The sequence below is a fragment of the Megalobrama amblycephala genome, linkage group LG11 (genome assembly GCF_018812025.1).
Source record: "Megalobrama amblycephala isolate DHTTF-2021 linkage group LG11, ASM1881202v1, whole genome shotgun sequence".
Classification (NCBI taxonomy): domain Eukaryota; kingdom Metazoa; phylum Chordata; class Actinopteri; order Cypriniformes; family Xenocyprididae; genus Megalobrama; species Megalobrama amblycephala.
In genome coordinates, this window is record NC_063054.1 from 20,680,621 (window position 1) to 20,707,500 (window position 26,880).

The 26,880-nt window shown below is 38.0% G+C and overlaps 1 protein-coding gene across 1 annotated transcript in view; it reads right to left on the minus strand.

Annotated features, from left to right (window-relative positions):
- The window catches only part of LOC125277985 (nesprin-1), a 115,982-nt gene that overhangs the window by 74,074 nt on the left and 15,028 nt on the right, over window positions 1–26,880 (minus strand). The window contains 35 exon segments of the mRNA XM_048206656.1: window positions 1,010–1,474; window positions 4,068–4,238; window positions 4,240–4,272; window positions 4,420–4,521; window positions 5,812–5,979; window positions 6,858–7,016; window positions 7,225–7,375; window positions 7,480–7,635; window positions 8,198–8,802; window positions 9,542–9,695; window positions 10,266–10,417; window positions 10,488–10,626; window positions 11,159–11,268; window positions 11,651–11,729; window positions 13,977–14,158; window positions 15,276–15,410; window positions 15,536–15,634; window positions 15,636–16,187; window positions 16,189–16,400; window positions 16,459–17,329; window positions 17,418–17,576; window positions 17,662–17,838; window positions 18,519–18,620; window positions 18,748–18,885; window positions 20,960–21,130; window positions 21,411–21,604; window positions 21,709–21,805; window positions 22,950–23,118; window positions 23,362–23,474; window positions 23,562–23,726; window positions 23,867–24,004; window positions 24,099–24,212; window positions 24,586–24,686; window positions 25,896–26,095; window positions 26,204–26,394. Of these exon segments, the coding sequence (XP_048062613.1) occupies window positions 1,010–1,474; window positions 4,068–4,238; window positions 4,240–4,272; window positions 4,420–4,521; window positions 5,812–5,979; window positions 6,858–7,016; window positions 7,225–7,375; window positions 7,480–7,635; window positions 8,198–8,802; window positions 9,542–9,695; window positions 10,266–10,417; window positions 10,488–10,626; window positions 11,159–11,268; window positions 11,651–11,729; window positions 13,977–14,158; window positions 15,276–15,410; window positions 15,536–15,634; window positions 15,636–16,187; window positions 16,189–16,400; window positions 16,459–17,329; window positions 17,418–17,576; window positions 17,662–17,838; window positions 18,519–18,620; window positions 18,748–18,885; window positions 20,960–21,130; window positions 21,411–21,604; window positions 21,709–21,805; window positions 22,950–23,118; window positions 23,362–23,474; window positions 23,562–23,726; window positions 23,867–24,004; window positions 24,099–24,212; window positions 24,586–24,686; window positions 25,896–26,095; window positions 26,204–26,394 (6,924 nt within the window).

Below are 26,880 nucleotides of genomic sequence, written 5' to 3' on the forward strand. Positions count from 1 at the left end.
GAGTGTTTACGAGTTTTGGGAGGCGTTCCTTTGAAATGTGTTGTGAAGGAGGGGGGTTGTTCTTACGCATGCACTCATTTCAAAAACTCAGTAACAGTCTTTGGATTCTCAGTCGACGAAAAAATCCTCTCTATCGCCTTTAAACATTTATGAGCTGTATTTATATGTTAGGTTGGCTTTTTCAGCACGTGAATCATTTGTCTAATTTTCCTCTATTGTTTGTTTTAAAGTATTTTTGGTGTGAAAGTAATTAGCATGCTACTGTGTCTACACAGGACGAGAGTGAAATGACAAAAGAACCCATTGTTTATAATCAGTAATACATAATGTCTACACTGAATGCAGGCGGCGTGGCGCAACACCGTGTCTATGCCGGATGCGACCACACTGCATCGCAACAGCATGTAGTGACCGCTGCAAAGTGTGGACTATAACTATAATAACGGGAATTTGTTTGCTGTTGGGGATTTGACCTGTCGCATCGGGTCACGCCGCATTTAGTGTACACAATATCACTGATTATAATCAATGGGTTCTTGCCTTTCTATTGACTAGTACAGACTTGCACTGTGTACAGACTCGCACAATTTGATTAAATTACACATTAAATTACAGTTTAAATTTATTTATTTATTAAATTTACACAATTCAAATTCAAATAGTATTGTCATAATTACAGCTCCATAAAAAACACGAAGTACTCAAAGTACATATTAAAGTTTTAACTTTGCAATGCAATTGCTTTCTTTGCTTCTTTCTTTATTTTGGCAAAATTATATCAAAGCCTTATATTAAATAAATAAATGGCAAACAAGCTTCTCTAGCCCACATAAATTCAGCAGTGCAAAAATAAATTTCCTTTAGTGTGTCAGATGTTCCTTTTATTAATTGACGGACTGAAATGGAATTTGAATTGATTTACCAAGAAACAAATTGCGTCGTATTTCAGTTCAGGCCACTTTAAAGAGAGACCCTTAGAGAACAAACAGACGAAGGACAAGGAAATTACCTGTACAGCTGTGAGTCTCTCCTCAAGTGTGACCAGTCTGTTCCCATCCTCAGAAACCTGAAAATCCCCCTTGAGATGCAGTTCACCGGCCCAGCTGCAGGCCTGCTCTTTGATGTCCTTCACGTCAAGAAGAGTGTCAACTGTCTTCTGTCCGTGTGACAGTTCCTCTGTTTTACCTTTGGATTTTGACTGTAACTCAAGCACTGTAAATTCAGTTTTTTTAATCTCGGGTTTAATGTGCTTATGGTCTTGGACCATCTGATTTTCAGGCATGTTGGGGTTCATTGCTTGCTCTCTCTTCTCTATGACCAGCTCTCTGGCTGTACAGATGCTTTCTTGAAGGTGAGCTCCATCTTTAGCCAGCGCCTGCAGGTTTTCTAGACCTGCAATGCTGGCCAGAAGGTCTATCTTCTGTAGTAACGCATCTGACTGCTCTGCCTCTGTTTGAAGCTGCTCCAACAAGCCCTGTCAGTTGAAACGGTTACATTAAAAGATTAATCCAACAAAAAAAAAAAAAAAAAAAAAAAAAAGGGAGGGTAAACTACTGATTGATTTAAAATGACTAAAATTCAAGTACAGAGCATGACAGAGACATTGTGTACATATACTGTAGATCAAAATGTGCTAAATGGCTGCATTTCATTTGAATGTGTTCTCAGCTTAGTCTTAAAGGGTTAGTTCAACAAATTGTCATTTACTAGAGTGGTTTTAATGGAGTGTTTTAATCCAAATTTTCTCAAGAGACACAATCACGTTATATGATGAACAGATTTAATTTAAACAGAAGCTCAAGCATGCTTGCTTGATGTGTGAGAACCAATGCAGCATGTTTGGGCTTTTCTCGCACATCAAACATCCATTTATGTTCAATGATCAATGTTGATATGTAGATGAAAGCCTAAATTCAATATGTTCATCATATAAAGCAATCATCTCTCTTCAGAAAACATAAACTGCTCTATTCAGCTGGATTAGTTTTACATTCTCTTTTTAGGTTTTCTTTTGGAAGAGCCTTTTGGAAGAGTCAAAGTGGTAGTTGTGAGTAGGTTGTCAATGGAGGGACAGAAACCTCTCATATTTTATTAAAAATATCTTCAATTGTGTTCCAAAGATGAATGAAAGTCTTACGGGTTTGGAACAACATGAAGGTGAGTAAATGATGACCTCTTTGAGTGAACTAACTTAAAGTCATCATGAAATCAAAATAGACAATTCTTCTTTTTTAAGGAATATTGCAGTATTTATTATAAATGAACTATTGCTGCACATCATTTTCTTTTATTCATGTGCCCTCAATCATTAAGCAAAATAACTTCTCCCTCTAGCAATGACATCTCTTCTCTGATGACGTGTTTACTGGCAAAAGGGCAGGGAATCGAAAAATCAGTTCCAATTCTGGAATCAGATACTTAAGGTCAGGAATTGGATACTTGTTATAAAATTAAAAATTCTATTCTGCTCATTGATTACTGTGTGTGCATTTTAATGTGGCTTTAAACCATTCAAACGCAAGAAGACATTTCGAGAAGAGAAGTCAATTCGGTAGTCGCACACTGTTTTCTGTGTTGCTCATGTCTAGAGCGTCTGCACAAAAAAACGCTATTAATATAGTGCACAAATTCTGTATTAAATTGTTTTGCATCTTCTTGAGCTTGAAAGGACAAATACACACAAAATTGTCAAAATATACTCGTAAACACAGATTGTTACATCTTAAGTGAATGTAAATAGTTGAGAAAGAAAACGCTTGTGTAACAGTATGTTGGATCCATGCTTTTGGTCTTAAAGTGACAGCAGGAAAAGAAAATCACTCACTAATCTTGACTGAATAACTTTTGTAAGGATTTATGAACTTTGTTTAGTTGTATTTATTTGTGCTATTGCTGATTTGCTTATTTGTTCTTATTGTATTACTGACTGTATACTTGTCTTTAATAATGTTTGAAATTTATAGTAGTCTAGTTTATTAGTTAGTTGTTCTTAAAGGTCCCGTTCTTCGTGATCCCATGTTTCAAACTTTAGTTAGTGTGTAATGTTGTTGTTAGAGTATAAATAAATTCTGTAAAATTTTAAAGCTCAAAGTTCAATGCCAAGCGAGATATTTTATTTAACAGAAGTCGCCTACATCGAACGGCCAGTTTGGACTACATCCCTCTACTTCCTTCTTTAATGACGTCACTAAAACAGTTTTTTTAACTAACCTCCGCCCACAGGAATACACAAGAGTTGCGTTTGTAGAGTGTGTTTGTCGCCATGTTGTCGAAACGCTGTTATTTTCATCCCGCAGTCCAATCACCGGGTCTGATTCCGGCTCAAATTGATAGGGTAAAATTAAAGACATGTTTACAATAACACTGAGCGCATGCATCTCCACGTTATGGTAAGAGGCGTGACCTTTCCGGGCAAGGAGCGCTAAGCTGCTGTCGAATCACAACACAGGAACCGCTGGCACAATCAGAACTCGTTACGTATTTCTGAAGGAGGGACTTCATAGAACAAGGAAGTCATCAGCCCGTTTTTATGACAGTAGAAACAGCGGTATACAGATAAGTAAATTATGTGAAAAATACTGTGTTTTTTTACACGCGAAACATGAACACATGTTATATTGCACACTATAAACACAATCAAAGCTTCAAAAAACCATGAAAAACGGGACCTTTAAGGCTGCTGATTATTGTTTATGGTATTTAACTGCAACAGAATATTTTGCAAAAAGTCATAGAATAATCATGTTTGATATCTAAATATTAATATTTCTTTTTTTTTTTTACCATACTGGAATCGAAACTGGGAATCGATAAGAATCGGAATCGATAAGCAGAATCAAAATCGCTAAAATTAAAATGTTAACCAACCCTAACAACCTGTCACTCACATGAGATCACAGCAATAGCAAACCACAACCATCCAAGGATCCAATCAGTTCCCCATAGAAAAAATCCTACATTTTTTTCTTGTTTGAGAAGCCTTTTTACTTGGATATATGTCACAATAGGGAAGAAAAGACTATCACAACTTCCTTTTCATGTTTCCTTTTTAAAGTATAGACATTTACCTGGATGATGTTGAGGACTTGTGGGCTTTCAGCAGTGGTCAATGTGCTCAGAGTATTTGTGATGGTCTGGATGGAGGATAGATGATCTGCGATCTCAGATGCCACCTGGCTTTTGGCAGCTTCCAGCTGTCTAAAAACATCACTGGTCTCAGAAAAGAGCTCCATAACCTCCTGCCATCTTTTTCCTCAGCTGGCTCTCAACCACCTAAAAATGAACAAGTCAGTTTACTGAAATATACTAATGCATGTGGTTTAACAACAGAACTTGGAATATTACAGCACTTTTTAATAAAAATGTCATTAAGTGAATAAATTAGCATTGTGAAAAGACCCTAGTGTGTCTGAAAATCACCTGCAGCTCTAGTGGGAACTCATGACTCTGCAGCAGCTCCTGGATCTCTGAAGATCTGCGATGGAAATGTTCAATGTTCTCCTCTTGAACCCTCAGCTCATCCTGTGCAAAACAATTATGTTTGATATAGAAGTCAGTAAAAACAGGAATATTGTTAAATATTGTTACAACTTAAAATAACTGTTTTCTATTTTAACAATTTAAATTTTAACGTAATTTATTCCTGTGATGCAAGGCTGAATTTTCAGCAGTCATTACTGCAGTCTTCAGCATCACATGATCCTTCAGAAATCATTCTAATATGGTCAAGAAATATTTCTTATTACCATCAGTATTGAAAACTACTTATTTTGTTGAAACAGTTTCAGGATACTACTAAATAGAAAGTTTAAAAGAACAGCATTTATTTCAAATAGAATCATTTAACATTATAAATGTCCTTATGGTCACGTTTGATGAATTTATTATGTCCATGCTGAATAAAAATATTAAAGGTCCCGTTTTTCGTGTTTTTTTGAAGCTTTGATTGTGTTTATAGTGTGCAATATAACATGTGTTCATGTTTCGCGTGTAAAAAAACACAGTATTTTTCACATAATTTACTTATCTGTATACCGCTGTTTCCACTGTCATAAAAACGGGCTGATGACTTCCTTGTTCTATGAAGTCCCTCCTTCAGAAATACGTAACGAGTTCTGATTGTGCCAGCGGTTCCTGTGTTGTGATTCGACAGCTCTGAGCGCACCGTGCCCGGAAAAGTCACGCCTCTTACCATAACGTGGAGATGCACGCGCTCAGTGTTATTGTAAACATGTCTTTAATTTTACCCTATCAATTTGAGCCGGAATCAGACCCGGTGATTGGACTGCGGGATGAAAATAACAGCGTTTCGACGACATGGACGACAAACACACTCTACAAACGCAACTCTTGTGTATTCCTGTGGGCGGAGGTTAGTCAAAAAACTGTTTTAGTGACGTCATTAAAGAAGGAAGTAGAGGGATGTAGTCCAAACTGGCCGTTCGATGTAGGCGACTTCTGTTAAATAAAATATCTCGCTTGGTATTGAACTTTGAGCTTTAAAATTTTACAGATTTTATTTATACTCTAACAACAACATTACACACTAACTAAAGTTTGAAACATGGGATCACGAAGAACGGGACCTTTCATTTAAAAACAATTTTTTTTTGATTGGTAATGTAAATATCACTATAATGATTTATTTTACATAAAATGTTCACTTGATGACAAATTATAAGATATAATGATACTTATTGGGTTTCATTTTTGACTGAGTTAACTAAAATAACATCGTAACACTGGTTTCAAACTGTAATGTAAGTTTATTTGAAAGTTATACCTAAAATTGTCAGCTGACAAAGGTTTTACCTGCATGGCAGACACGTCAAGTTCCGTATGAAAGGGGTGTGACTGAGCAAGTGTCATCAGCTTTTGGGTGCTCCAGTCCTCTACCTCTCCAGCCAATAGAAGGAGTTTTTCCCAAAGAGAAAGCCCAGCTTGAAGGTTGTCGAGATGACAGTCTGTCTTCTCAGTGACCTGAAGTAAGAGCATTTGTAACAGGTTTAAGAAACAATCCACTATTTTTGAAAATAGGCTCATTTTCCAACTCCCCTAGAGTTAAACAGTTGAGTTTTACCATTTTCGGAACTAGGAACTATACTCTCATTCCGGCGTAATAATCAAGGAACTTTGCTGCCGTACCATGGGTGCAGCAGGCGCAATGATATTACGCAGCGCCTGAAAATAGACTAACTTCCATCAACATAACCACCGTGACCACCTGCTTGCACAGGGTGCGTGCCTTGCAACCATGGAGACATTTGTGAGAGACGATTCAGAAGATATTTACTTTGGTGCAGATCCTGAACCATATCTATTTGCCCCCTACAACTACACAAACTTAGTGCCAGTCACGTTGGAAGTTACCTAGCTCGGGACTATTTTCAGGCGCTGCATAATATCATTGCGCCTGCTGCACCCATGGTATACGTAACAGCAAAGTTCCTTGATTATTACTCCGGAATGAGAGTATATAGTTCCTAGCCATATCAGCCTAGAAAATCGCAACTTTTTACTTTCCGTCGGTCTTAGTACACAACGCAACTACAGAAGAGTCAAGTTTTAATTGGGAAAAATATCAAAACTCTTTGGTCATTTTTGAGCGAGATGCTAACGGTCTAATCAGATTCAATGATCTATGCTAAGCTTTACTAAAAGTGGTACCGCCAGACCTGGAGATTGGCTGAATGGATTTGAAAATGGTAAAACTCAACTGTTTAACTCTAGGGGAGTTGAAAAATGAGCCTATTTTCAAAAATAATGGCATGTTTCTTTAATACAAACACAGAATATTATTAGAGAGAAAGACAGAGAGGACATATATATCATACTATATAATTACTGAGGTAACATACATCAAGCCAGCGGTCCATGAGGGTGTCAGCCTCACTCTCAAATGGGGCGTCTATACAGTCAGGGATCCTTCTCATCAGAGACTGGAGCTGTCTGCACATAGCTCTGAACTCCTCCACCCCATCCCCAAGACCACTGAGATCTGACTTTATACCAGTCACCTGGACACAACATTTAAAAATAGTCAAGAATTCATTTATACTCATTCATTAAACTAAATAATGCCACTTTTTTTTTAATTAATATTTTACAAAATATATTGATCTGCAGTTAATACTAAAATTATCAAAAATTATGCAGTTAACACTGCCATCTGCTGTCCACTAAGAATGGAAGAACTGTAGCCAGGATTTTCCAAAAACGTTGTACCTTGCTGATCAGGAGCTGTAGGTTGTCTTTGCCCATGTAGTAGGCCTGATCAGCGATAGTCTGCTCTGCTCTCTGCAAAGTGCTTCCCAAACGATTTCGGCAGCTCTGGAACTTCTTAAGTAGTTCAATCAGAGATACACATTGCTCAAGACTGAAATAGAAGCATGAAACAAATGTGTCCAGTTAGCAATATGCGCTGTCTAATTCCATCAGAGCAATAGCATTTAACAAAGAGCTTTCCTATAATCATGCCACCTTTCTGTGACTGCTCTGTGTGCGTTTTCCCATTCCGTCTGCAGCTCACTGAGGCTCGTGTCTGAGGTGCCTGTCTGTGCACATGTATCTCTCAGATCCTGAATCTCTAAGCGTAGTGCAACCAGTTTACTCTCCATGTCTGTCAGGAAGCGTAACCTGAGAAAGACAACAGTGAGACTGAAACCGAGGCATATCATCTCCTTTATTGTAATAAATTTAGATATACAAGAGAGAAATACTTAAAAAAAAAAAAATCTTAGAAGTCATTCCACATTTTTTAAAACTCCCTGAAACAGATTAAATGCAGGTGATACTACGAGAAAGAACTCATGTATCATTCACAGCATTATTTATATTTTTATTTATATTATACTTCATTAATTGCCTTCATTCATGTCTAATATACATTAATATTGTATATTAAAATTGTACATTTTAAATAACATAACTCCTTGTTTAACATAACATAAATTAAATGAAAATGATTACTTTAGAAATACTGTGTGCAAAACAAAGAGAAAAAGTAAAGCAGTAAAGTTTTATTTTATTGCATTTTATTTTATATTGCAATTGTTATTTTAATTAATATTACTAGCACATTTTTAAAGTAATTTAAATCTAAACTAAAATAAAAAAAATTAAATTAAATTAAATTAAATTAAATTAAATTAAATTAAATTAAATTAAATTAAATTAAATTAAATTAAATTAAATTCACCTGTGCTGTAGTGCAGGAAGTGTGGGCTCCTTCAGCCCGTGTCTTTCCAGTGCCGTCAGCACCTCCCTCAGAGCGACCTGCAGGCCCATCCTCTTCCTACCAAACACTCTCTGCTCTCCCTTTTCTCTTCCTTTCCCACCTCTGTCAGACCGCCTCGGCCCTATAGCCAGTTTAGTTTCGACCTCTTCTGCATGCAGAGCCAGAGCTGACACCATCTCATGACAGCTGCCTGGTTTATCATCCAAAGTTACTCCCATACCGGCATCATCTAGTATTTGGTCTAGCTGAACCGATTCCTCCCTGGCCTGTTGAAGACTCCGCTGGATGGAGACTAAGCTGTAGCTGCGGTCTGATGTGCTGTGAGCTGCAGTAAGGTCGTCATTCACCTGCTGGAGTTGGAAAAGGAGCTTCTCGAGGACCACCAGGGCTGATTCACTTTTTCTCAGACATTGTCTTTGCTGCTCCAGGCATTTTGTGCGGTCGTGGACAGTTTGCTGCAGGGGGAGACGGGCTTGGAGCTCAATGTGACTGAGATCAGCAGAGTCACTAACTGAACCTTCACTCTTAAGCAGAAACAGCTCTTTCTCAATACTTTCATCCAGACGCTGAACAAAGAACAAAGAAATCAGTTTGAACATGCAAAGTACATCAGTCAGTGTAAAGAAAAATTGCACAAACATTTAAATGTACGCTTTGAATGAGGAAGCAAACATTTCTTAAAGGAAAATGTTTTCAAATGTCTTATTTTGCCAGGAAAGTCCAGCACTTTAAGCCGGGGACACACCTAACGATTAGCTGAAACATTCTAAGACTGAACTGAACACACATACCGATTGTTTCCTTCGACTGGAGCTGATTTATATACTTACACATGGAATTTGAACACCGACTGTAATCACAGACTGAACGCAACTGGCTCTGACTGGACGCGTTTGAGCGCGATCAGTCATAAGTATCAATTTACATTCATAATCGGCCTTACAATCGTTAAGTGTGTGCACGGCTTTATGCACAGACATATGTGATGAGCGCGTGAACACAATGGTCAAGGTGTTTACGAATCTGCTCAACAGCGCTCAAAGCATCACATTTTTTAAAATTTCAGTACCGATTGGTACTGAAGTTGCTACTTTTGTCAACTCTAAATCTCAAATACCACAAAGTACCACAAAGTATCACAAAGTACCTCTGAAAAAATATATGCAAGCTGAACATTTTAAAATAAAAAATAAAAAATAATAGCAAGGTGAGTTTGAGTGTCAATTGTCTGATTTGCTGGTTGTGAGGCGAGAAAAAAAAAGCATAGATATACAAGTATCTGCAAGCATGAACATTAATTTGTACCTTTAGGTCTTCATGTAGATTTCTGGCATCAGCAACTGCAAAGTTTCTGATATTCAGAGGTTTCTGACTGATCTGTTTGAGCTGATCAGAAATCAGTCTGATCTGTATGTCAGTTGACTCCAGCAGCTTTACTGCAGTTTCAAGGGACTTCACCCTGAGCAATATATAAAATAACTTTATTATTGTGCCACTTATGGCTAACAGTAGCTCTATTCCACAACCTAGAGAGCACTCTTCCAGCATCCTAATGGTCATAAATCTGAATGATACTTGTACAATGCTGTACAACCATTTTCAACATAGATTACGATAAGAAATGTTTTTGAGCACCAAAATCAGTATGTCAGAATGAATTCTGTAGGATCATGTGACTCTAAAGACTGAAGTAATGAAGAAAATTCAACTTTGTCATGAGAATAAATTACATTATAAAATATAAAAACAATATAGAAAACAGTTATGAATTGTAGAATCAAATTGATCAAATAAATGCAGCCTTGGTTAGTATAAGAAACTTCTTTCAAAAACATTTAAAAACTTTACCGAGCCCAAGCTTTTGAACTGTAGTCTATGTGTGCTGTTGCCTTAGAATCTGGCCAAAAGAACAAATCTTCAGGTGGCATAATTTAGTTGTTTACATTGAACCTACCTGAACAGACTTCATAATGCAAACCATCTATAGGCAGCTCACTGTTCTGGAAGAGAACATGTACATATGTCTCACCTGGCCTGAATGCACATCTGTTGTCCCTTCCACTGTTCAATGAGCTGAGATCTCTCCTGTTCCATGTTACAGCCATCCTCCATATGCTGAGAGCTCTGGGAATGCTGAAGCTCAAACTCACACCACAGACCCTCCGTCTGGACCTCAAGAGCCTAAATGAGCACATAGTCATTTGTATACAAAATGCCCCTAAAATGCAGGAAAGTGGGGTGTGAGACTAACCAGTAGGTGCTGGAGTTGACTTCTCAGCGAGTCAGCAGAGATACCGGTGCTGCTGCCGGGGCTGATGGGAAACTCTGTTTCCAGCTGCTGACTGTTGTTTAGCAGCTGCTGCTGAAGGACTGACTTTGCAGCACAGTAACTAGGAAAAAAAAAGTCCCAACCATAACTTATGCATATATGATTAATTCAGCAACAAACTTGTACTCATGTCCAGATTTTAGGTATTAGCTTTCGCTTCAAACATTAAGATACTTGTTTTGGATGGCTGTTGTTTTCAGGTTTATCTATGTATATTGTATTTGTCCCTATTCAAATAAACCATAAATAAATAAATAAATAAATAATGTATGTTATTTATATAAAAATGTATATAAAATTACTTATTTACTTCTTTAATAAAGCAATAATTATTAACATATTAAAATGTAGCAAAAAAGTTGCACATATAAGGGTCCTAAGTCATTTGCATCCTATATCAAGTATTGACAGAACAGAAAAAAACTTGAACAAATGCACACCAAAAAAATCTGTATAAATGAGATCTGACCGCACACTCACTTGCAAATACTTTATTATCTAATGCTTCGGCAACAAGCCTTTGTCAAGGTATGAGAATAGGGAAATATATCTACTTCTTTAAACAATTTGTGACTTGCATGAAAAGTGCTTACCTGCTCTTAGCTTCCTGTTCAGTAACCCTCTCTTCCTGTGCTGAACAGGGGTGGATGATGGTTCTCTCTGGTATCTGTTTTATCTCCACGATGTTGGTCTGGACAACGGCCTGAGAGAGAATGACCAGTGTCAAGTAGAGTCAAAAACCCCCAGAACAACCAAATACACTCTAGCAGCCCTGACCAATCTCTGCAGATTAACTCCTCTGAGCTGTCCATGTGCTTAAGAAGGTCAACAACATCCAATCAGAGCTGAGAAGTTCTCACAAGGTTTATCTCCATGTTTGGCTACAAGCAAACTCGACCATGCCAAGAAAACGTGCCGTGTTAACACTAGGCAGATATAAAGCTGAAACAGATGCTATAGTTCCTGATATTGTAAAGTCATATACATACATAAATAAATAAATACTCTTATAAAATACTGCACTGATCAAAAAGAGATAAAACAGTGGACGCACACACAGACAAGCAACACATAAGCACGTGTACCTGTGAGTGGGCAAGGCTTAGATCATCTAGCAGTACAGCTTCTCTCAACAGGACACAATCCTTGACTGCTCCCCCCCTGCTGAGAACACACATGCACATGTTTATTTAGCAGACTTTTATATAAAGCTAATTGTAATCATAGTCATGTACATACTGTGACTAAGTATGTACTGTACACAAACACTGAAATTCATCAGTTAGTGTAGTCTGGCTATAAGAAAGGCTAGAGTTTGAAGAAGACATACACTACCATTCAAATGTATGAGGTCAGTAGAATTTTTGAATATTTTTGAAAGAAGCCTCTTATGCTCACCAAGGCTGCATTTATTAGATTAAAATTCAGCAAAAAACAGTAATATTTTGAAATATTATTATAATTTAAAAATATGTTTTAAATGTAATTTATTCCTTTGATTACAAAGCTGAATTTTCAGCATCATTACTTCAGTCTTCAGTATCACATGATCACCTTCAGAACTCATTCTAATATGCTGAATTGGATCTTAAGAAATTATCATCAATGCTGAAAACAAGTTATGCTACTTAAAACAGCATTTATGTGAAATAGAAATCTTTACTAACATTATACTTTATACTTTGTATATCTTTACTGTCACTTTAATACATTTATTGCATTCTTAAAATAAATATTACTGGCCCCAATCTTTTGAATGTTCCTACTTTTTTTTAAGTAACTTATTAAGTAACTTATTAAGTGACTTATTTACACTGTTAAAAGAGTTGGATTCTCATGCTAAACATGGCCAAAGTTTCCAAACACGAGTTGGACATATGACGGAGTATTTCTGTGCCAAAAATACTCTTTGGGATCTTTTTTTCGAGTATGTGCCTGTTTGATATCAGAAAGATCGGAATTCCTTGTACGGGCACTTCTCCCAAAAGAGCTTGCGCGCACACATAGGCCAGAGCGAGAGAGCAAGAGCACGCCCATCAACGTGCTTCGTTCAGGTTTACGGAAGTCATCGGCAGCCCTGCACAGGACTTACTCGAGAAAGATTTGTCACTTTGTTTTTAGACCACGAAATCAACAATGTCACCAGAGAAGTGTGTTTTTGGTTGTGAGGGAAAGATAACCTTGCTTCCCAAAGAACCCAGTGTTAAGTTGAGCTGAGAGATTTGTGCTCACGCATTACATTGATGTGCTCTCGATATTTGCTATTAAAATAACCATAGAAACTGATAGTTACAATCACTTTTTTATTGTTTAAAATGAATGGAGAATATCTTCGTGTTTTTCCATGGCTGCTCAAGCCCTCAGGATCGGCGCTTATGGTTTCATAAACAAGGCCCAGTTCTATGCTGGATTTACAGATCGTTTGAAACTGAAAGATGGAGCGGTCACAGTGATAAATGATCCCAGTGATAAGTCGGAACCACAGGTAGTGAGAAAAACTGCTTCAAATGTCTGTTTTATTTGCAATAGGCACCTAAGTGCATATAATGTAATATGATACGAACGTAGTGAATTCATAAATTCATTATTCATCATTCACTATACACTATACTCATTATAGTGATTCAAAAGTTATCCATGGATAATGCGATGGTGTATTGTATGTGTGTTTAAATACAGTTGTTTAGCTGACCATTGATAGCTTGCAAATGATCGCTACACAGCAAAATCCCCAGAGTTAAATCAACTCTGCTCAGAGTACATATGGTCCCTCTCTAAACAGTGTTAAAATAACACTGAAGCAGAGTTAAATTTAATGAGATAATTAAGCAATTAATAAGGCTGTGACTGAAGTCACTTGTTGTTCTTGTGTTTTTTCTTATTTCTTCAGTGATTCTGCTTGTTAACAGCAGGTGTTCATCACTAATGCGCAATCATTACTTATTACTTATTACATTAATTAATTGCTTTATTATCTCATTAAATTGAACTCTGCTTCAGTGTTATTTTAACACTATTTAGAGAGGGACCATATGTACTTTGAGCAGAGTTGATGATTTTGCTGTTTACGCAAAAGCTGCGTGTGCTCGTCACTCTTTAGATCGCTCACAGGACACGCCTCCAGGCACTCGGCTGTTTTCGGAAAGACTCGGTACAGCGTATGTATCTTTTATAAATATGATAAAACTAAAGACTTTTCTGTGATATGAAGGATGCTAACAAAAATGATAACAAAACTCTGCTGGTACATGTGAGAGGCAAGGTCTTAGAACAATAAAATTAGCATAAAATACAGAAAGTGTTGTTTTTTTTCTAAAGCATATACTGTACTAGAAAATATATTATTAATATAATATGATATAGAAATATTTTTTAGGATATAAAACCACAATTTTCTTGCCATTTTCTTACCTGTCTTGACATGGTGCCAAGTCACTTGTGGGGTCTGTGTGGTGCTGAATGCTCTCCACTCCCTTTGTGTCTGCCCTCAGGTGGGCGGTGCTGAGAACAACACTTTCTGCAGGCTGCAGACTCTCTTTCATTCTTCTCAAGGCTTTCAGATGCACTGAATGGTCAGCTGCTGTGGCACATTCCTGAGGTTTGAACCCAAATCCTTCATTAAATAAACTTATTCCAAACTGTTCCACATATATAATAACATAATTAATACATTAATACATTATTAAATTAATACATTGTTAGCTAACTGTGTTATTTGTATATGTACATTTCTGAAATTACATAATTTGGACACTGCCACCTCTGATAACAGATTACTCTAAATAGTAATGTTGACATGCATTCTCTATAAAGCAGCTATGAAACTGTATGTATTGTGAAAAGCGCTATACAAATAAATTTGATTTGAATTTGAATATAATGATATAATAAAATGTAAAATAAAATGATACCATAAAATGTATTTTTAGCTATACAGATAAAATAAAATTTGATTATTATGATAAATATAAAAACTTTGACTACAACTGTTGTCTGGGAGTGAGCAACTATGTTTAAGCTAATATGAGTTAATATTCTAGTATCAGATCTAGATCAGATCAAAGTAGTCCTCTTTGTGGTGCATATATAATGGCCATTTAGAAAGAGTGCTGAAAAGGCTTGCTAACTTGGCTAACTGGTTGTGATTAGATAGCAACGCAGGCAAAATGTGATTATATAGCTGAAAGGAAAATATGTAACGGTCTATATCCACCTGCCCAAACATGCATGCAGTCTATAAATGATCCCTTTTACAACAAATCAATCCTTAATGATTTAATCATTATATAAAAATACAGAATGAGGTTTTAATAACTAATTTGGATTTAATGCAGATATGCTCACATGCAGAGACATGTAGATTAAGGTATGTGTTGGCTGCATGCACACACAGTATTATACTGCCTAAATAAAAAACACAAAGTATATTTCATATTCATAGTAGTTCAATCTAAAGGATGTTATGATTTAATCAATTATGCTGGAACAAGATCACATAAGGGACATGGTGGCATTGGCCACCCAGGAGAAGGATCTGGCTGCAGACTTGCAAGTGACATCATTGACAGAGGAAGTGCAGGTGACTGAGAGTCCAAGTCGGAAAGTGCAGGTGCAAGTCTGCAGCCAGATGCTATTGGCCACCCATACTGCCAGCTGGTTCACCAAGTGTCATAACATACCAATGGTTTGGAAATAATAAACTACCCTTACCTCCCATTGGGCCTTAACTGAATGAGAGAGGAGGTCCATGTCTTTGAGCTGGGCATCAGAGCAGAAATGCCCCATTCCCTTCACAGCTTCTAGAAACATCTCCAACACTGCAGGCCTCAGAAGACGTGATACTGCCTATAGAACATAAAGATAGCAGCAGTCAATAATAGCTTATGCGTATGTGTTTTGGCTGACCGTACATTTGATTTTTTTTAAACTATTATTTGTTTGCAATTCACAAGATTTTGAAATGGTCTCACCTGCTTTTTCTTGGATTGTTTTTTAGATTTTTCTCTGGCACTGATTACAGTGATGACATCCTGTATGTGATCATGCAGGTGCTGTTTGGCTTTATCCAAGTCTGCTCCTGGCTAAAGCCTGAGCTCTGGCATATACCTCATTCTGTACTGGGACATGAGGAACACCCAGAGCCTCTGATGGCTGTGGAAAGCTGTGACTTTTGGCTAGAACCCTTTGTCCCTGGCCTAGGGTTGTCATTAAGGTCTGAGGTTGCTGAAGGTGCTGTTTGATTGGCGTTCTTATTTGAGTCACTGTAACTGGTGTATCCAAACAAGTGCTTGGACAAGATAAAGGTGAGGATGGAGACTGGGTCTGTGATGGCTCAAGGGGCTGGGGAAAGCTGTGACTTCTGGCTAGAACCCTTTCTCTTTGGTGTGGGGATGCCAAGGAGGTTTGAAGTTGCCATTTTGGTGGTGAACAAAGGGGCTGTTTGATTGGTGTTCTTGGTTGACTCACAGTAGACGATTTAGGCAAAGTGCTTGGGCTGAACATAGTTGAAGATGTAGACTGCAGAAGGTCTGATGGTTCAATGCCACTTGTTTGTCCTAAGTCAGTAGAAATAACTTGAAGGTCTGTTGGTCCAAAGCCACTGGTTTGGCTTGAGTCTAATGGAGACAACCTGAAGCTCTGTTGGTCCAAAGCCACTGGTTTGACTTGAGTCAACAGAGATAACCTGGAGAGTCCCAGAGGGTCCAAAGCCACTGGTTTGACTTGAGTCAACAGAGATAACCTGGAGAGTCCCAGAGGGTCCAAAGCCACTGGTTTGGCTTGAGTCTGTAGAGATAATCTGGAGAGTCCCTGGGGGTCCAAAGCCACTGGTTTGGTCTTGAGTCTGTAGAGATTATCTGGAGAGTCCCTGAGGGTCCAAAGCCAATGGTTTGGCTTGGGTCTGTAGAGATATCCTGGAGAGTCCCTGAGGGTCCAAAGCCACTGGTTTGGCTTGAGTCTACAGAGATAACCTGGAGAGGGTATGAGGGTCCAAAGCCACTGGTTTGACTTGAGTCAACAGAGATAACCTGGAGAGTCCCAGAGGGTCCAAAGCCACTGGTTTGGCTTGAGTCTGTAGAGATAATCTGGAGAGTCCCTGAGGGTCCAAAGCCACTGGTTTGCCTTGAGTCTGTAGAGATATCCTGGAGAGTCCCTGAGGATCCAAAGCCACTGGCTTGGCTTGAGTCTGTAGAGGTAACCTGGGGAGTCCCTGAAGTTCCAAAGCCACTGGTTTGGCTTGAGTCTACAGAGATAACTTGGAGAGGGTATGAGGGTCCAAAGCCACTGGTTTGGCTTGACTTTACTGAGACAACTTGAAAGTCTGATGGTCCAAAGCTACTGGTTTGGCTCGAGTCTACAGAGATAAGATGAACTTCAGTCTGGGGTTTCATTTGAACCTTCCTGACAACAACAGATGACAGCAAAGGCTGTTTTAGCTCTGCTTGCTGTGTTTGGCAAATAGCTTTCTTTTGGTCATTGGGAGACTTATCGTGAAGCTGAGGAAGAACCTGGGGATGTACACCACTGGTGGCTTCCAATTGTGACTGCAGGTGAGAAGAATGATGTTCTTGGTTTTGAGGCTCTACTGGGCTCTCTAGAGAAAGTTTGCTGCTTTTTGAAAATGTCTGAGCCTGATTGTCTTGAATGGTTTCAGTTTGGGATTCAGGCTGAGAATGTGCATGGACAAAAGCCTTGGTAGCAGGCTGTTCACTTTCAGGCTGTCCTTCACGCTTCACTCCATGAGAACTGAGCATCTCAGTAACCTCCTGACAGACATAGAGGAAGGTGTGAGCATTTACAACATTGTGATTTTAAACATTCCCTAACTGATAGTGGTCTGGCAAAGAAATGCACCTGACAGTGAGAGACAGTCCGTTTTAGTCGGTCTTGTAGGGCTGATGTGCTGAGGTAAGGCAGGGAGGAGTTCTTCTGCACTGATGTCACAAGCACCTGCAGGTCCTCACCTTCTGTCACTACCTGCCCTTCCAGTTGTAGACCTCTGGAAATCAGTGCCTGCAATGGGAATCAAGAGACAACAATGTGAAAGCTCTGCTTTGATCAACCAAATGAACTCAAGAACTATATTAATTCTGCTCACTTTAGTCCTGAGATGTGGCCCCCAGTGGCCCCTATGCTGCCTTTCTTTTAGGAGCTGGCAGACCTCTTGGGCCTCTGAGCTCCAGTTTTCAAGCTCAGCCAGCCTACCCTCAAGCAGAGAGGCCGGTCTCTGGAGTCCCTCACACACCTGATCCACCCGGTTCAAAGTTTCAAATATCTGCACAGAAATATGTCCACAGATTTGCTCAGTTCCAAGTTTAAAAGAACTACTCTCATTACAGACACAGGTTTCAGTTAATCTAAAAATGATTAGTTCATCCTCATGTTGTTCCAAATTAGGGGTGACGCAATTTACTCCAATTGATGATAACCGAGATTTAAAAAAAAAAAAAAATGTTGATATTGCGTTAATACTACAAATATATTAAAAATGTAAATAATAAAGCACCAGTAATTATCTGGTTGACCGTCCAACATAGTAGAAGTCGGTATTGCACCTTAACGATGGCTTCCAACCAGCTGGTTGGGGGGAGGGGGGGATATCAGAGAAGATGATTTTGACTGATATATTTATTTAATTCATTTTTTTATAATTTACTTACAAAATTTCTATAGATACTGCAATAATTTTGTTATCATTCATTCTTTTGACCACAATAATCATTTAGTGAAAATCCAAATAAATGGATATGTATAAATATGAACGAATCAGTCTGATGAACTGGTTCATTGGAAAGAACCGATTCAAAAGAATTATTCGTTCACTCACAGACTCAATGATGACTCATAAAGATTCTTGAAAATTTCAAAGTTCCACAGAATAACTAAGGGCAAGTAACAATCTTTTACATCAACAACACATCTAATACGTTTAACCTGGACAGAATATTGCCTAACCTCTGGGAGAGTTTGTCTGAGTTTCTGAATAGTTTCCTCTTTGCAGTCTGGAGATGGAGATAAAGAGTGCAAATCGAACTGTGAAATCTTCTTAGTTATGCCCTGAGTAAAGAAAGAAAAAAAAACAAGCATAAAAATTAAGAAAGACAAACAATGCAATGAGGAAACATCTAATATAACAGTGTGAACTACATGAAGCACTATAGCTGGGACAGAAAGATCAGTATACCTGGAGTTTTTTCCTGTAAAGACGTAGAGGTGTAGATGACACATCCACAGTCTCTCTAAGCACCCACCCAGCTTCCTGCATTAGGCCCTGAGCAGCTTGAACACCCGGGACTGCACAGATGGGCTGAGGGGCCACTGCCTGAAAACATGCCATTAACAATAACATAAGCCCTTCATTGTTAAACAAGAATATCTTTTTTAAAATCAATAAAGCACAATCTCTTCAAGGGTGTAGAATGTTAAAAGATGAAGAACAAAAGGCAAACACATGCTTTTATCAACTGTAAGGACAGATGTTGAAATAGAAAGCTCCTGTGGTTTTGAAATACAATAGACTAATGCACCAGCTTGTCAGTGTATTACTCAAAGAAAGTGAAAAATAGTTTGTAAAGATCCACCAACAAGTTGTGCAACTTACAGGATCAGAAAAGGCTGAGTGATGCGGTTTAAAACCCGTTCTACTGGATTGAATAAAGAGTTTTGTCTTTAATTGAAAAATATCCAGGTTTCAAAATAAACTTTTTGCCACACCTTCTTGCTAATGAATTTGTCTACAGAACTACCACTGGCTCTGCACCCCTATCCCTAAACTCACTACTTCAGACTTGTGTGCCCTCCAGAAGCTTGCGTTCTGCAGGTGAACAGGACCTTGTGGTCCCATCACAAAGAGGCTCAAAATCACTTTCATAGACCTTTACCTTGACTGTTCCCTGCTGGTGGAATGACCTGCCTAACTCAATCTGAGTCTTTAGCCATTTTCAAGATATGGCTATTTTTTTTGTCAACACTTGAAGCCTAACACTCTAAACGAATTATTCAGAAACAACACCTCTGTGTGTTGCTCGAACACAGGCAACAGTTCTGCTGTGGCTTTAGGTAATATTTAAAATTTTCGTAGGCAATTCAAAACTGACAATATTGTGTCTGTAATATTACATTATTATTAATATCAACAATATAACAATATTAAATTCTTATTTATTGAACTGTTGTATAAAATCGATAACACAACTGCATCAATATCAAAAACAGCACTTGTGTGATATTGCGCTCATTACTCTTGTGATATAGCTTAACTATATCTATAAATGTGAGACAAAAAAAACAAAAAAAAAACAGAGGCATTTTTGCCCTGATATCTTGAATTTTAGAGGCATTCTACATCATGTTGCCCTGTATCATGTTCGTCACCAAGCAACTGTATGAAATGTTAGATGAACTGCATAGGTCTGAGGCGGGGTTGGTGCATTAAATCATTTTATTCACGTTACTTTTCCGTAACTAATTAACTAAATTAACATGATAATTCGACAGCCCTAATATATAAAAACTTGCTACTAACTAGACTTGTCACAGCACTTACATATTGTTGCTCTTAGGTTCAACTGCTTCTATTGTTCTCTTCATTTGTAAGTCGCTTTGGACAAAAGTGTCTGGCAAGTCATTAAAAGTAGATGTAATTCAACAGCCATAAATATTTCTTGTCAGCTATGAAATTTTATTTTGCATTATTGTTGTTCTTAATATTAAGATTATTTAGCTTTTTTACTTTGAATATTTGTGAGAAACAATGCAGCCCATTGTGTCCTGTTTTGCAGTTGCTAATACAAAAATGTTTGGTAATACTTTACAATAAGGTTAATTAGTTAAACATTAGTTAATGCATGAACTAACCATGAACAATACATTTGTTACTGTATTTACTAATCTTCGTTAACGTTAGTTAATGAAAATACAGTTGATCATTGTTTGTTCATGTTAGTTCACAGTGCATTATCTAATGTTAACAAGATTTTAATAATGTATTAGTAAATGTTGAAATTAACATTTACAAAGATTAATAAATGCTAATGTAGTTAATGTATAATAATGCTAATGTAGTTAACTAATGTTAAATAATGAACCTTATTGTAAAGTGTTACTCAAATTAAATACTGAAATTAGTGTTGTAAAGTAAGAAATCTTTTGAATAGTCACGTGACACCATGTGTTAATTTTTTAACAGCCATCCTAGTATAAATGGATAATAAACTTTTCACTGAAATGTTTGTTGAAGTTCATGTTGTGAGAGATAATGTATTATGTTGCATTTTCTTTTAAAAGAAACCGTTTCATTTCTTTGTCAAAGACAGCTTTCACTCACATTTTGGCGCTTGGCAAGTGTTATTTTAGACCCTGCTGAAAACCAGAAGGGCATGTCTTTACAAACTCACAAACTTGGTCCTTTTTATGAAGTCAGCCCACTGCATGTTGAGTCTCTGGAGCTCTTCAGTCAGAGAATGGCTGGTGGAGGCGTCACTCATCTCAATGAGAAAGTTTCCCGCCTCGTTCAACTGGGCTTGACGTGAACTCCACTCATTCAGTTTGGCAGAAAAACGCTTCTGCTGCATTATGAAAGAGATCACAAGATGAATGACAAATGAACCTCTGGAAAAAGCAACCACATACAAAAATCATCCCCTAACCTAAGCTATCACTCTCACAACTGAAATCTAACAAATGTCCCAACAAGGATAAATGCCATTTGGTTTCTTATTTTATATTTTGGTGTCTAATGAAATGACATTAATACATTTTAAATGCGGCTTAGGTGTTCAAATACTTTTGGGGGCCACTGTATACAGTGTATGATGTTGTATTTTTTTTAAATGGCAAATGCTGTACCTCTTTCAACTGAGCCTGTGATTGGCCCTCCTGCCCCAGCCAGACCTGTAATAGATACAGGCAGTCTTTGTAGGACTCCCAAGCAGCCAGCACACGCTCCATGGTGGATCTTACGACTTCTGCAGCTTCTGTGCTGACACCTGTCTCACTATCAGCCTCTTTTACCTGCCTGTTTACCACAGGCGAATCATCTGCTGGAAAAGAAAGAGAAGAGAAGGATCAGACATAAGTTACATGAAGAAGCCAATGGCTTTCATTCAACCAATGTATAACAGAACTTACATCAATCCAATCTTACCTAAAGCTGCTTTGCTTGTATAACTGACTGCTGTTTCCTTCAACTTATGAAGTGCTTCCTTCAACATCCACACCAGGCCTTGCTTGTCAACAGTGTCCTAATTGGATATATACACATTGCTTACAAGCTCAAGAATTAAAGAACATAGAGTGCTGGAGGAATGAGTCCCTAAATCCAGAAATGATTTAGCATTTTAACACTTATGTTCATTGGGATTTTAGTTAAATGACTAAGATAAGGTCTGTGGTTAACACAAGCTCAAGATATTTTCATGTTTTATTCTACAATAATGACAAAATACATCAGTAATAACCCACTCATGATTTTTTTTTTAAGCTTTTACATGTTTTGAAAAAGGCTATAAAAAGACTATAGCGGTTGTCAGGGACAATAAACATCATCAGCCGAACAGGAAAACTCATCTACTCACTCGTAAAGATTAAAAGAGTTGTTGGAAATTTAGTGTTGGTGATGTTAAAGTTGGCCGACCATGGTGTACTTATAGTCTAACTTCAGCTTTTTACTTTTGACAACTCTATTTAGGCTTCAAAATTCCTAAAAGATTTGTAAATTTATAAATATTGCCATCATAAACAAAATGTGTAGTTATCAAACATTTGTTGGTCACAGATTTATTTTCTGCAATAATCCAAAAGAAAAATCCTATTGGCTTTCAATCAAGCGAACAAGTGTGATGCTAACTTTTGGTTTGGCCTACAAAAATATGTTGTCTCTCTATTATGAGCCTGTTTTGCTATGGCTTGACTACTTATGCTTTCACTAAATGCAGAAATGGTGAACAATCAGTTAAAAAGCAAGCAAATTGAACGATTTGTACCTAAATAAACTGCACAAGTTCAGTTCAGTTTGTATTAAATCCAAAAGAGTTTTTGGAATTTTGAATAGATTTTCGAAATAGAAGTAAAACTCATGAGTAAATAAACACTACAATGTTCATCTGCTTCATCAAGCATATAAACTCACACCCTTTTGGTAGTTATGGTCCTCATGTAGCAACTTGCCAGAAATAAACATCTTCAAAGTTCACATTTAAGGTTTGACTGCATGTAATTTGTGTTGAAGGTCAAATTACGAAAGTCTTGAAGTAACGTTCATCACAGACTTTCTTTCATTCAAGTCATAACTTAAATCGAAAACTGCTTTTCTAGAAAAGAAAACATTCTTAAGGGAACCCATGGTGAATTAGCAATTAGCAATGACTGCTCCAAATGGCCACATACATGCCAATCCTGTAGCAGAGAGAGCACAGACTCCTGGGAGCCGTAAGGTCCTCTCCACAAGCTCAGCTTGGACTTCAACTGTCCCAGTAGGTCAAAAACATTGTGCATCTGCTCTCTGTATTGTAGCTTGATGCTGTGGTATTTGGCTGTCACTCTGGCACTGGTGAAACTATCAAAAAGAATAAGGAACATCAGCAAGAAACCTGGATATCTGAAGACACCAACAGTGAGAAAAAATGAAGGGTGGCCCTGTTGAAAAGACCATCTTAGATCAGCAAACTGTACTAATTTAGTGCTGATCTAGGGAGTCTTGTAGCTGCTTAAAAAGCCTGATAGGGACACCAGCATCCCAAAAACACAACATATTCTGGTCTTTTCAGCAGGGAAGACTAAACAGGTTTTGTTTTCCAACCGTCTCTTGATCTCCTCTAGCTTCTCGATTGGCACTTGAGGACAGCCATTATCATCGGTGTTACGGAAGTGATGAAGGGTGTTCAAGTGCTGGCTTAAGTCCTCAACCAAGACCTGAAGATACAGAAAGTGTAAAAACAGAAGCACCCATGTAATTCAGAAATACACACTAAGCATGATAATACATGGCTGCCCACTGACCTTCAGCTGTTCTTGCTTGTATCTGGCATCTCTGGCAGCAAGAACATGATCTTCTGTTCTCCCGCTGTCTTCAGATAGCACAGTCTCCATATGCTGGAGCCACCGGCCCAGTGTGTTCAGAGGGGCTGGCAAAGCAACATCAAGCTCTGTTCTGTACTCTTGTAACTAGGAAAGAGTAAGGGGAAAAAGTTTATAAAATAATCTAGCTGTGTTTTTACTGGTCCCAACACAAAAACAAATGTTTTTGTCAGATCTGTTGCAGGTTCAATATGTATTTGGTGACATATTTAATCAGCAGAATTTACCTTCTCCTCCATCGTGTCCCAGGCCTTTCTCAGTTCCATTTGCTCCTCACTGGGTTTAGCGCAGCGTCTCATTGCACTAAGCACTGGAATAACTGGACGTCGCTGATCATAATAAGTTCCAACAAAGTTCTGAAATGCCTTGGGTAAAAACACAGGCATTCATTCAGGGTTTGTCATAAGACTCGCGTTTTACATTTGAAAGTGATGATTTATGGTTTAACATTCAACATACCTGATACCTTTCTGCATATCCTTTCCCCCCTGTGGAGGCCCATGCCTCCAGTAATTCCTGATAGGCTCGCTGTAGCCAGCATTTCATCTCTCTGGCTTTTTGATTGGGTGAAGCCTGAGGGCAGGGCAAGGCAACATAACTGAACCAGAGATTGATTGTCTAATCAGAAAACATGCTAAAACAAGTAAAAGCTGACTCTGGAATGATATTGCGAAGGAATTCACAAGCGCTCCGTGACGCCTGTACCTGGTGCAGTGGAGAGGCCAGCACAGCAGGAGTGAAGTATGTAGGGAGGTTGACAGGAGAGAGGCATGTGGGAAAGAGCAGAGTTTGAAGCTGCATCCAACCAGGAGGGGGTGACAGAGAGGAAGAGGAAGCGAAGTTGGAGGAACATAATAAAGGCCAGGGGTTTAGAAAGAGAGACAAAGTGAATGAAAAAAAGAGGCAGATCAGCAAAAGCACAGATCCGGCTGGGAGATGGCCTCACCTCAAAATCATCATCAGCTAAGGGAAGATCATTGGAGTACTGCAGGAACTGAGCAATGTATGTCATGATGGACCTCTCATCGGGGTTACTGACAACAATGTCTAAGAAGAAAGATTTTAAAAGTGTATAAACTTTCAAAAACCATAAAGAAGCATAAATACATTGTACACTAGTAATAATAATAATAATGTGTTACATTTATATTTTCTGGGTACTCAAAGTGCTTTACATATTAACCACCACTAATGTGCAGCATCCATTTGGATGATGCGATAGCAGCCATTTTGCAGTAGAATGCCTCCAGCTTATTGGTGGATAAGCCAATCTGTATATGGGGATGATTAGGAAGCCGTGATGGACAGAGGCCAATGGTCAAATTTGGCCAGGGTTACACCCCTACTCTATTTTGAAGTACATCCTGGGATTTTTTTTATGACCAAGAAGAGTCGAGAGAGAGAGAGAGAAACACATTTTTTGGGGGGGGATGGGGGGAGGGTCTTTTATACAATCTTTATAATTAAGTAAATTATTAAAATATTATCTGGAAAGTATTTATCTTGTATTAAGAACTTATTTATTTTCTACCCACTATTAAAGCAGTGGTTCTTAACCTTTTGGACTCCAAGTCCCCCCACTATCCATGACAATATTTGAAGGCCCCATGACTTTTCCAATTGTTCATGATTTACTGGAAAATAATTAAGGATGAGGACTTTTTTACCTCATAAAATATTTTAGCTTTGCATAACTAAAAAAAAAAGTATATTTATTAAAATATAAAAATGCCCATGGAGTTTTACAATTTTACAGTACCTCAAACAGTATATTCAGGTTTTTCAAGACAGTTGTTGAGAGGTTACATTAATATAAGAAATATCTTGCTTTGTAGTTGCTTATTTTAAATGCAAGATCATCTTGAGGTCACCTTAGCAGTGTGACCCAACCACCTGGTGGAGAACCACAGTATTACAGTATAAATACATAAAAATGGCTAAATATTTTTTCCTCTTTGTTAAAAACCAGTGCTGTCAATAACTATCATATTAATATCATGACTTCCAACCAGTATTTAGAAAGCAGAATGAAACTAAATGCATAAAAAAAAATATTCAAATTAAACAATGCTTTTTATCCCTTTCAAATTTGACAGATCCACATGCATCCTCTTGCAGACCCCAGTTTGAAATACAGACTTCACAGCAAACTATTACCCAACAGCCTATGCAAAGTGTTGAATTGGAAGAAGACCACGAAGACTGAGGGTGGCATTTGGGACTGGGACAAACTGGGATGCTGCTAATAGTTTTCACCTTCTGGCTCAAGCAGTCTGGGAATTCCTAGCTCCTTCTCAGCAAGGTGAAATGCTTTCTCCAGGTTTTCCAGGTGGCTGCTGGTCTGGGCTTGGGAGAGGTCCACCAAATCAGGTCTAAGGGAGCAGAGGATGGCCAGGAACACTTCACCACTCCTCCAGCTGGACTTAAAGTCCCTCACGCTGGCTAAGCAACCAACCCTGGAGAAAGAAAATATTTAGAGAAACAATTGGAACGCCCATCAAATAGACTAAACAATTTGAACAAATTTTCAAAGTGCTTGAAAGCATTAGCTAGATGAAGCTCACTTCTGGCACTGGTCCCGAACCCACAGGAGCAAAGCCTTCTTAGCAGACAGGCGGAAGCGCGTATGGAGAGGTGATGCTCCTCGAGGAACAGGACTACTGCCTGGAGACCCAGGAGCAGAATCTAGACTGGACAGAGAGTCCAGGGAGGATGAACGGGATCCGTAAGAGAGAGTGCTGGCTAGCTCCTCTATCTGTAGCAATGACGAGAAATGAGCATGTGTAATACAGATGTATTGGCCAAAAGCAAACAAGAAGATTTATTATCACAGGAAGGCAAAGAGAAAATGTCATTATTTCTGCAGTAGATTTTGGATAACTTTTCCATAAAAATATGCATAATATATATTATCATTAATATGTACACTACCGTTCAAAAGTTTGGGGTCAATAAAATTTTATTTTATTGAATGAAATTGATACTTTTATTCAACAAGGACATATTAATTGATCAAAACAGAAAGACATTTATAAATTTACATGATCATGTGACACTGAAGACTGGTGTAATGATGCTGAAATTTCAGCTTTGCCATCACAGGAATAAGCTACATTTTAAAATATATTTAAAAGAAGAAAACAGTTATTTTATATTGTAATAATATTTCTATAATAATAATTTTACTGTATTTTTTATCAAAAAAAATTATTTTACTGTATTTTTTTATTAACTAAATGCA